This window comes from Paramisgurnus dabryanus, chromosome 10 (assembly GCF_030506205.2).
Source record: "Paramisgurnus dabryanus chromosome 10, PD_genome_1.1, whole genome shotgun sequence".
Taxonomy (NCBI): Eukaryota; Metazoa; Chordata; class Actinopteri; order Cypriniformes; family Cobitidae; genus Paramisgurnus; species Paramisgurnus dabryanus.
The window spans coordinates 24032179-24044577 of record NC_133346.1 but is presented as its reverse complement, the minus strand read 5'-3'; the positions used below and the strand labels follow the sequence as shown (position 1 = coordinate 24044577).

The following is a 12399-nucleotide window of genomic DNA, read 5'->3' as shown; positions in this document are numbered from 1 at the left end:
TGCGAGCATATGAGATGGCATGCGCTAGCGGTTTAAAACGAGCTTGCATGGGTAACAGTGATGCGCTCAATTTTATTGTCATTAAATTGTCGCCAAATAAGTCTGTCTATAGCCAGGGGTATAAGTAAAACTACAATGGCGGCCCACAGGGCCTCAAAATACTGAGGTTATTAATGGTTTTCCAACAAAGTTGACAATATTTTACCGCTTTATAGTCTAAACAAAACTGCTTGATGCTATGTCGTCTTGACTGTTTTTAGCTTTGTAAAAGTATGCGTAAGTGTGCGCAGTTGTGTAGTGTTTCCTTATACAGTAACATCATCATCTACCTGCCTGGCACGTGTAATGCTATTGAGTTTCTGTGGATCTGTGAAGCGCAGATGATCTTTTTAACAACATTGTTGTGTATGTGAAGTTTTTCTAAAATCTCTAAGGATAACTTTTCCATTTTTACTACATTGTTGTCATATAAACGTAGCCTTATTTTCTAATAAATATGTGTTCCTTAAAAGAAAACACCAGTACTTGCAAAGAAATAAAAAAATCGTTAAAGTTTTAGGTACTGTACTTTGGTTTTGTTATAAAAGGCTCAATTAGACCCACTTTGTCATTGTCATGGCCCTGAACGTATAACTTATTTCCTTTTGGCTTTGCACAAATCAATAAATATAAATACTACATCTGTTAAGGTGGCTGTAGATGGTTATAAAGAAAAAAATGACCTGTCATACAGTTTTTTGTAGACCGATAAATAATTCAGTGTAAAAACTTGCAAAATCCCACACAATATCGTGAATGACAAAAATGTTCATCTGCACTCTAAGAAAGGATGCGTAATTTTTTTAACACATTATGTGTCATTTTGTTTGGATTTTGTGTCAGAATAAAACACAAGTCGTTTTAAAAGTAACACAAAATTCCAAAAATAACTAAATAATAATAACAAATAATAATAAATAATGAATGTGTTGTTTTTAACACATCCGTTCTAAGAGTGTGGATGCAAGGTAAAAATATACATTTTCAAAAATTGGCTCTTATACATCTAGTGCAGGGGTTCCCAAACTTTTTTCCTGCGCACCCCCTTCTATGTCCCAACCGGGTTGGCGCACCCCCAATCCCCATTTAAAAAAAATCCAAAAAAGCTTTGTTTTCTCACCATAAATACTCATGTTTAATCATGCGCAAATAACCAAGGGCCGGTTGCACTAGCCGGACGTTAAGAAGTTGGGTGTAATCGGGTGTGCCTCATAAGTCTTGAAAAGTGAAGCCTCTGGCTCTTTGATCGCCCCCTGGTGGCTGGCTGCAGTACAAGTCATAACCCCGCCCTCTCCATTCAAACAAATGGGACTCTGCTCTAAATAAAAAAATTATTTACACTTCCAATAAAAGTTCCTGAAAGATAGTTTTAGTCCTTTTAAGTAGTTGTTATCACATTGATATATGTTCAAGTGTTCATTTTTGTGATAACTTTCATTTTAGCTAGTTATTTGATGCTATAGAAACGGGGCGTGTCGTTAAGATTGGCGTGGTTTAATTGGTCGCGTGAGCGTTTGGGCGGAAGTTTGATACCGCGGCTCCGCCTCTGGCTCCACGGACGATTCCTTCTGCGCATGCCCTGGCTCCAAACTGACGTTTTTACGTAACATGGCGGCGACCGTGGACGGACATTTTTGGCTTCAATTCATTACAATGGAGGGAGGCGACGTCACGTCGTCCATCTTTTTTTACAGTCTATGGGTGTAATAGTCCTACGTCGGGCTTAGCTACGTCCAACATTGTGAAAAATATTTACGCCTATTGCACCATCTGAAACTACGCTCAGCGTAGATGATGCGCGCCCCCGTGTATGCGTTTTAACCACTGTGATATTTAGACACCATTCGAGTTTACTATGGTAAAAAACGTACACTTACTGCCGTCAGCTAATAGATGACACATGAGAGGTTTCCTCATGTTTACCAGTGCGTCACGTGCAGACCCATCAAACACATTAACGAAAGTCTTTACTGTTCGCACAAAAGGTGTATAATAGTTTGCAGATTCATTATAACAGCTCAAGTTTCAAACAAAATTAAATGAAAGCTTTTAATAAGTTCTCTACAGTAAGTATTTATGTATTTTATTATATAATTCATTGGCGGTCTCTTTACCATGCATGAAAACACATTGCTCGCGTATCCTGTGCCCATGTCTCGTCACATTTCATTATTTCTATTTTTGCCATAAAAAAGTCTCTCTTTCTTGGTCCCTCTCCTCCTTCGTGACTTACAACTTTATCATAAGACGTCCCACATGACAGTTTCCCTGATTTCAGTCAGTTAAGCATATTTATAATATATATGGAATGAATGAAACGAGTTGGCACGCATATAGCGGCTGCAGTGCATAACAGAAGAGCAGTGCGTAGAAAAAGACAGCAGGTGTCTTCTACGTTTCTATCAAAAACTAATAAATTATAGTTTTTTATTTAAAATAAAAGCGATTACAAAGGAAATGTTTACTGTTCATTTTTTTATTTATTTATTGTATGGAAAAATCCCACTTAAAGAAACAGACCGCCATTACATTTTTCCTCTCGCGCACCCCCTGGTGGCAGCTCGCGTACCCCTGGGGGTGCGCGTACCACACTTTGGGAATCCCTGATCTAGTGCATGATATCTACTGTATTGCAAAATAAATGGTCAGAGGGATCAAAAAGGATTAAAGGGGCGAAGGGATCTTTGCTTTTTATATCATTAAGTGATTACAAATGAGGTGCAGTGAGTGCTACTAATAAACCTGAAGAGTACAATCATGTAGATATTTAGATTAGAGCCCGTAACACTAAGGGAAGAGGTTCATTTATCGTGTTCGGTAGCCTCGCCCACAGCAAATATCATTGGTCCAAAATTATTACACATATCTATAAATTAAACAAAATGAGTTTTGATTGACTCCGATTGCACGGCATTGCATCACATTTTCGGCATTCAACGTGAACAGACAAATGTCTGGAAAATGTTGTAATGTGCCTGGTTAGGATGATGTTAAGCTGCATTCACATCGTCAGCGACTTTATCGTGGTGTGTCGCCCATCTCTTTCTCTTATGAAGTTAAGAGGTGTTCCTAATTCAGCTTGTTACCGTTTTAAACATCACTGCTGCTGTCCCACTGGACTAACTTACAAGTGGTGGATGACAGGACTTCACTGACGTCACTGCCATTGGTTGTCACCATTGGTAACTAGCTGCATCTCATTTTGAAGTGTCCTCCAGAGGTTGGAGTTCTCAGCCACATACGTCATTGAGGTTCTCTAAAAATAAAAATATAAAATCAACAGGAGGACGCAGCCTTTGAAATTAGATGCTTGTGCCGTCGGATGTTGCCAGGCTTCCACTTGAATGAATGAGATCATGCTACTCACTGCCAGTGTGAACGGGGCTTTTGCTCCATGGTGGCACAGTAAAAACAAGAGAAAAAAATCCACCAGTTGCAGTTTACAAATTAACAGAAAATCGCATGTGCAAGCATCCTAATGCACAGGTTCAGTCTAAGATGCTGCTGAATTTCTAAGAGAGGTGTTTGTTTCCTCTCTGTTGAACACATCAGAGCGTGTGTTCCTCCTGCTTGCAATTTACAGGTCTTGAACGGCGGTGACTTTACCCAAGTCAATATTTATCAAGTGAAGTTGTCGGGGGCATATCCTGCTTAAATCCTTTTATATCGCCCTTGAGGGAGATTCCAGGATGTCTTAAAACTCAGGATGTTACCCTTTAAAACGAGCCGCGTGCTCTGGTCTACTCATGTGTCTGCACCTGACTGCTCGTAGCACATTTGGGGCTGTTTTTATCCATGTGTACGATATGATGAGGATTGTTATGTCAGGCATTCATGATAGAACATAACATTACTCTCTCTTGTGTTACAGATCTTTGAAAATAAAGGAGCCACCATGGGCTGTTCGAACCCTCATCCTCATTGTCAGGTACCCTGTCACTTTGTTTCTTCATTGATGTCACATTTTTGTCTCTTTTCTCCTCCTTCTCCTCTCAATTAGCGTTTGCTCCGGTTGGCTCAGTGAGAAAAACCCGCAATGTTTTTATCCAGATTAAGATGTTTCTGCCTCAGTCTTCTAGTATGTGGAATGCACCCTTTGAAGCAGGAATAGATCTTTTACTGTCACCACAGCAGAGACGGCTGACAGGATAGTGCTAATGTAAGCGGGAGTTTAACAACCCTGTAGACTCCAATTAGAGAACTACTGAGATGTTCTTGAAGAAAGACGCCACCGTAACAATCTTCCTAGTAAATCACTCTCACCTCTGGGTTTTGGAGTCGGGAGGGCTTGTCTTTAGGTATTTTTTATGAAGGAAATTGGTGGGTTGGCAGTGAGGTGAAAGAGTCCACTTTTGTTCGGTTTGATGGCTTAGGGCAGGGGTGTCAAACTCATTTTAGGCTGTGGGCCGGATGGTAAATAACGCCATGAAGTGCGGGCCGGATAATTTTTTTAAACCTTAGTGTGCTGATAATTGTGTTAAAATTAACTTAACAAACCAATTAATTAGTTTGTTTAGCAAGAAAACCAGAGAAACACACAGCTCTGTGAAAACTACATTTCATAAGGTCACACTCATACTGTATATTATACACACAAATTTACATCTGTACAAAACCCACTGGCCTTATAGGTTGAAAAGCTTTAATTTAACTTCTTTTGCCTTAATGCCAAAATTATTTATAAACCATTCACTTTTCTTTGGAATATATTTGTAATGAGAACAGTCATTTAGAAAATGCTAGATGGGGCAGTGGCCCAAACCAAAAATGGCACTATGGGGGGTGGTACTATTATTATGGTTTTAATAAAGTATTATAAATATTATGTGTTATATTACTAGCATCAACTTAGACAAGTGATTATAATGGGAAATATAATAAGAATTAAAGTGTGACAATCTGCAAAATATTCAATATGATTTACCTGCTGGCTTGATGGAGCTTTGAATCCATGTTTGCAATGTTGAACTGCTGCTAAAAGCCTCTCTTTCCGTTCTCTGTCGTTATTTTGTGAAGGCATTGGTGTTTTTTGTATTTTTTGTCTACAAAGAGTGCCAACAACAGCAAATTTAGTGTTTATATTAACTTAGATCTGATCGGGAACATTAAATCGATAAGACAAGCATTGTAACGTTAATAAGAATGTGGATATTTTGATTTTGTTAGCTTGCTAAGTTGTTAGCACTTTTAGAACACTGACAGCAAATCATTACCTGAAGAAATACATAAACATACTTACAAATTACTAATTCTGCGGTTTAACAACTGATATAATGTAATGAATCTACCTGTTAATGCAACGAACTTTGGAAACTGTCGTCTTCTCTCTCCAGACAGAGAGTGGACACAGAGATCCTGCGGAGCGGGCGAGAAAACACGAAGTGGATCACCGGAATCAGTGGATCTTTAGCGGTAACAATAAAACGGCAAGATTTTTGGGCACCGTATTTAGTCTATGTTCCGCGTTTTGCTGCTTTCCGCAAGTCTCTCATATTAAAAACGAACTAGACACCCGCCTAAAAGGGTTTTTAAAATATGTATTTAATATTTAATAATACTGTATAAATCATCACGCGGGCCGGATTGGACACCTTTGCGGGCCGTATCCGGCCCGCGGGCCGCATGTTTGACACCCCTGGCTTAGGGTGTAAATTATGTGTTTTAACAATGTTTCTGTTCTGATTCAGAGCAGCAAGCTGCTTTTTCCATGTGTTACTTTTATTCTGACTGTCTTTCTCACTCTCGGTTCCTCTGAGTGCAGGAAAGCTGTCACTGTCATGCCGTGCCAATCTCACTGAGCCGGCCGCACACTGAGCACCCCCTTGCTGAATTCATTCGTTGTTGAAGTGCAATTGTGTCTTGCACTAGGGGGCAGTAGAGGACCTTAAGTTGAATTAATATTAAGCTCTTTCGAAGGGGGATGTCACTAAACTGCTCATATTTCCCCTTAAAACACCTCTCTATAATAAACCACACCTGAAGAACATTGAGTTTAATAGCCATGTCATAGATTTACTGTTAACCATCTTTCATATCTCTAACAAACTTGTTTTCTGCTGATGAACTGCAAAGTAGATAACTATAGCTTCTTAGCTTATTACTGATAAAGTTATGTTTATAAAACGAGTATTTAGTGCTCTTTCTTGCAAAAACCCAATGCAAAAAATAGGGTGCTGCGTCTAGTTACTATGGCAGTGTAACTGGGGTGGCTGGGATGTTCTGGGTGGTTTCTACAGTGTCAGAATAAATAGTTCCTAGTTGTCACTGGGACGGTACCCTTTCAAAAAGTACAAATTTTTACTAGTATAGGTCATTAGTACCTCAGAAGTACGTATTGGTAACAAAGAGTGTATATATTAGTTCCTCAAAGGTACATATTTATACCAAATACATTTGTTCTGATAAACACGAAGCAAGACATTTTGAGAAATGTCTGTAACCAAACCGTTTGTGGACCCCAGTCACTTATGGCGCTTTTCCATTGCATAGTACCCCACAGTTTGGTTGGGTCAGATCAGCTCACTTTGGCTTGGTTAGCTTTTCCATCAAGTTTATTAACACTTCGCAGTGGGAGGGATTATAGGCGTGTCGTTATATTTGCTCTGCCTGCTGCTGGATCATACAAGTGAGAGTGTTGTTGGAATGCTAAACATCCCCATACATTAGGGCTGTGTATCGCCAACAATTCCCCGATACGATACGTATCCCGATACAAGGGCCCCGATACGATGCGCATCACGATACATTGAATTACATTTTTGTTCAGAATTTAGTAACATTATTATTATTATTATTTGTTTATTGTACATTGAATAAACAGTGTTGTAACAGTTGTGTTTTTGCCATTCATTTATTAGCTATTAGAAATATTTAAAATCCCAGAGTTATTATTTAACTTATGTTTTTTTAAAAGCAGTTTTACAAAGATGGTGCCTTACTCTTGTCTCTCATTATTCTACATCTATGAATATATCTATAAACATGCAGTCAGACTTAATACTATTTAATAGAAATCTGATTATTAATGTGACAGTTATAGTTTGAAGTAGCTCTGTATCTCTTCTCTAGACATACACTTTTCACGTGCAAATCTTTTTCGTGTTTTTCTTAAATGCGTTAGTACTGTTTTATAAGAGCATGGCTATTAAAGCCCTTTGCAGTAGTATAGGCTAAGATATCTGGACTTTCAAACTGAACTCATTGACTTTAATGCGCGCGAGAGAGAGAGCGCGAGTATGCGGCTCACTATGCAGACACGTGCGCCAGCGAGACAGACACGCAAAGTGAAAGTATACCCCGCCACCTTTAACTCTACGTACTCCGCGGGACACATGCGTCCTTTCCATATGGATCATGGATCAACAGCAATTCATCACGTTACTTTCAAAAGTACATCCGAATCGATACGGAAGGTGCTGTATCGATGCGCGCATCGTCAGGCGTCCGTGACGATGTATCGTCGTATCGATATTTTGAACACAGCACTACCATACATTCATTTATTTCTCAGTCCACCACAAAATCAAAATTGACCACCACAAATAGATGTTTGCACATCGCGTTTATCACTGCCTCTGTATCACATGAAAGTTTCTGTCCGAACACCGGTGGCGTCGTCAGTCGACTCGCACCGCTGAGCATCATTTTAAGTTGCATATACACATATAATGTGCACGTGCATTGCGAATGTGCCGCTGCAAACTGCAAGTCTGGAAAAAAACTGGTAAGGTGTTCTCAAACTGTGAATGTTTTTATCGCTAAAAGGGATATTGGGAACTTTTAGCAGAGCACAGATGACAACATGTTTGCTCGAGACAGCGCAAGCTAGCCCTAAAGGTAAAGCTAATCTTTACATTATGGCGATGATGCTGGTAGTGACGATTCTACCTCGTACGGCACCCAATGGAAAAGCTCCCAAAAGTAAGCTGACCCGACCCAAACTAAAGCAAACCGTGGGGTACTATGCAATGGAAAAGCACCATTATATAGGAAAAAGAATACTATGGAAGTAAATGGTGTCCTTCGTGTTTATCAGAACAAAGTAATATATACAGGTTTGTAACAATATGAGAGTGAGTGAATGATGCCGGAATTTTCATTTTTGGGTGAACTATCCCTTTAATGGTACATATTAGGACCTTTTCCTGACAGTGTAGATAGTTGCTTACTTTCAAAAATGAAAATTTATAATGTTCTTACTTTAATGACATCCCAGATGTACTTTGCCTTGGCAAACACTACTGATTACTGTTTTGAAACCTTCCCATCTTCCTTTGTCCAGAAATCCAGGTGCCAAATTGTGCAATTGCTTGAGCCAGAAACATGTCACAGAGCAGTATTTTGAAAGTGCAACAAAGCCACAGTATTAATACCATCCTGCCATTCAACTTTCAAATGGCTCACATAAATTGTCTCTGCATATTAAACTGGGATAGAAGCAAGTGTTTTAACACAGAAAGAAATTAGCACCTTCAAGATATCGTATACCCAGGTGGAAATTTTTCTAAATGTTAATAGACTCTTAAGCATCTCCCATTATACTGTTTCCCTGGCAACAGCTCATCCATGCATCATACCATGACAACATATTCGCCCTGCATCCCAGTATGGGCTGGACATAATATCAATCACGAACCCCAAACATAAATCACAGCATCCCAGCTCAGATGGAATCTACCGTACGCTACTCTTAAGTTTCTCATATGATTTTGTCAATAACCAGAGCAAAATATGACTTAAATAAATCTGCCTCTCAGTATGTGTGGCCCAAGGAGAGACTGGAGCTTTATGTGGCTTAGGTCTCTGTCAACCGGCAGGAGACAAGTTTTACCCAGCATGCCCTGAAAGAGATGGATAAGCCGTGTGTATCCATCAGCCCACCTTCACCAGGAGGGGCACTGGATGAGAGTGTTTGCGGAGAGAGGCTGTCTGTGTCAATCTGTGTCTTCGTATCTCTGTCTGTCCCACGCTTTCTCATATCATCCATAACCACCCACCCCTGAACAAACAGAAAACATCAGCTCAGAAAACAGAGACACTATCTGTTGAAAGCTTTTTGTGGTGTGAGTATTTTGTGTTCAGGGGACAGAGAGCATTTTGGGTCTTTTACACCTGGGCTCTCCTTAAAGGAATATTCCATTTTCTTAAAAGAAAAATCCAGATAATTTACTCACCACAATGTCATCCAAAATGTTGATGTCTTTCTTTGTTCAGTCGAGATGAAATTATGTTTTTTGAGGAAAACATTGCAGGATTTTTCTCATTTTAATGGACTTTAATAGACACCAACAATTAACACTTAATTCAACACTTAACATTTTTTTTCGACGGAGTTTCAAAGGACTAAAAACGATCCCAAACGAGGCAAAAGGGTCTTATCTAGCAAAACGATTGTCATTTTTGACAAGAAAAATAACAAATATACACTTTTAAAGCACAACTTTTCGTTTAGGTCCGGTCCAGCGCGACCTAACGTAAATGCGTAGTGACGTAGGGAGGTCACGTGTTACAAATATAAAACTCACGTTTGCTGACTATTTTAAACAATAAACTGACACAAAGACATTAATTAGTATCAGTTGACATACAACAATGTAGGAACGGTCCTCTTTCACCACATTTGTAAACACTGGGGCGGAGTTTCGCGGTCGTCCTCTGTGACCTCTTGACGTGATGACGTATTGCGTCGGGTCACGCTTGCGCATGACGACCGGATTTAAACGAGAAGTTGTGCTTTAAAAGTGGATATTTGTTATTTTTATTGTCAAAAATAAAAATCGTTTTGCTAGATAAGACCCTTATGCCTCGTTTGGGATCGTTTAGAGTCCTTTGAAACTCCGTTGAAAAAAAATGTTAAGTGTTGAGTTAAGTGTTAAGTGGTGGTGTCCATTAAAGTCCATTAAAATGAGAAAAATCCTGCAATGTTTTCCTCAAAAAACATTATTTCTTCTCGACTGATCAAAGAAAGACATCAACATTTTGGATGACATGGTGGTGAGTAAATTATCTGGATTTTTCTTTTAAGAAAATGGAATATTCCTTTAAGTAGAGAACTGAGGCCCATTTAAGGTGAAATTTTTTTTTTTTTACTGCATTTACACACTTTCTGGTCTTCATTTATTCCAGTTCACTTTAAAATAGTTAGCATTTTCGGAGTGTTTACATTTTAGCCAGATTTTTTTTACCCTGAAACAAATCAACTGTGAAGATAAGTCACCGTACTCTTATAGGGTGACTTATTTTTTGAAGGCATCTGTCTGATGTGGACAATATGTTGTGAAGATAATATCACAAAAATCGATTGAAAACACAAAAGGAAAAAAAACATTTATAGTTGTTAAGAATAATAATACATACTGTAATTTACTCAAATTTGATACATATTACTCCTTTTTGCTTGTTTTTAATTTTGTTTTGTTACGTACATCATTCTAGAAACTGCAGGGCCAATGTGTGGTGTTTTATTTCATGTAGGTTTATAGGTGTGTCCTCGAGGGCCGTGACAGATGTGTGAGGTCTGTGTGATTAGCTTCCCCTCCTATAGGGATTCAGCCATCCCTAACTCAATGGATGCCTCCGTTATCACTGCTGACATTCAAATCAGTAGCTGGAATACTGACGATGTGAAGGCCCCCCCAACCAATTGCACTCAGCTCGCTTTTTATGTCCCGGCTAATTCCCTGAACCAGGCCGGAATTATCTTTGAAAACAGATATAGAGAGAGGGGGGAACAAGATGGGGTTTATGATTTTGCTGTCGCAAAGGATTCTTATTTCATTTTGGATATTTAATTGGAATTTTTGGGTAAATGGATTCGATTAAAAGAGTGTTTTTCTTTTTTACTGTCTACAGGGACCTTAATGTTTAATGCATAAGCACACCGCCTCATTTTCAATAGCTTTCCGTGCGAAGTGCTTACCTCTGTGAACTTATCTAGCCTCAAAGGTTGCGTCAAGCTCAGAGGGAAAAGCTTTATCATTAAATACGTATAACTAAAGGCCTGTGTGAATGATGAATGTGAATGATTTGAAAGCATTTATGAAAATGATGAGACTGAGAGGGCTTTTTTAAGTAGCGGGCTTTTTTAAGTAGCCATCGCTTCATCATGGAGAGAACCTGTTGAATTGCTGAAGCTAAACACCCTAGTGGTTTTACACTGACAGCCACTCAGAATGACAAAGCAACTAAAAGTCCTTAATTTTCAAAGAGCCTCGTTTTTTAAAAATATAAGAAGATGGAACTTCTGTGCAAAACCATTCTTACACTGTCAGAGAAAATGGTCAAGAAATATTCAATATTTGTCACCAGGGTTGTAGTGTTGGTCCGAAAGAACGGTTTGAACCTTTACACTGTACTAACCACTTCACATGACAGAGGTTCAACGACATAGTCAGATTAGCAATCAAGTTCAGATTTAAATTGACAACACTTATATTAATAAAGGGGAGGGGGTTAAAGCTATTTCATGCATTCATTATTAAGGCCCAATTCCCATTCTATTTTATATCCCTACGCCTAACCCTCACCACTTGTCCCTTGAAACAGAGTGAGAAAGGGAAGGGTTAAAAATATTCTCCTAAGAAATGGGGCATCACTACTACACCGTCATATGACATCATACTAGGGCTGTTTTTGACTAAGGATTTTCATAGTCGAATCCTATTCGTTAGATTTTGCTGTAGTCGACTGATAGTCAAACCTTTTTTTTTTTTTTGATAGCAGCTAGGGCTTAGCCTGGTATAACCAGACTCTCGTACATTCATTTCATTTGTACAGAGAGTCTGGCCACGCTCCATTGCAAAGCGTTACTTCCGTTAAGGAGGGTCCATTGTTGAAGTTTAAAACTATTGGATATGCCCAGAGTCACTCAGGATCTGCCAAAGCCAATCGCTAACATGTGGTCGTGACGTATATCCTGTCCTGATGAAGGAATTGGCTACATGTATTTCCCCTTATGAGAAAAAGATTAACAAGCAATACTACAGCTAAATATATCTACTTTTAAAACAAAAATAAATTAAACAACAATTTCTTAACAAGAAGGCTTTTTTAAGTGCAAATTTACAGAGCATGTGCAAATACAGAACAAAGCAGTGTCTTAAAGGAATTAAAATTAAGACGACAGAAGCCAATTAATATTTATTTATGGCATTTTCATATATATAAGTAGATAAATTATTGTGTATCTATACAGTATGAAAAATAAATAAATCATTATTTTGGCTAAATTAAGGATAGATCATTTTTAGTCAGAAAGATTTATCATCATTTCAGAACACGTTAAAATGAACTTACATTACAAAACAACTTACATTATATCCGAGTGTTACTTGGTCAAAAATATGTGGAAATATAGCCTAT

The 12399-nt window shown here is 38.6% G+C and overlaps 1 protein-coding gene across 1 annotated transcript in view; it reads left to right on the top strand.

Annotated features, from left to right (window-relative positions):
* The window catches only part of galt (galactose-1-phosphate uridylyltransferase), a 142127-nt gene that overhangs the window by 8878 nt on the left and 120850 nt on the right, over positions 1-12399 (top strand). The window contains exon 6 of the mRNA XM_065290227.2: positions 3911-3967. Within this exon, the coding sequence (XP_065146299.1) occupies positions 3911-3967 (57 nt within the window). The remainder of the gene's footprint in view (positions 1-3910; positions 3968-12399) is intronic.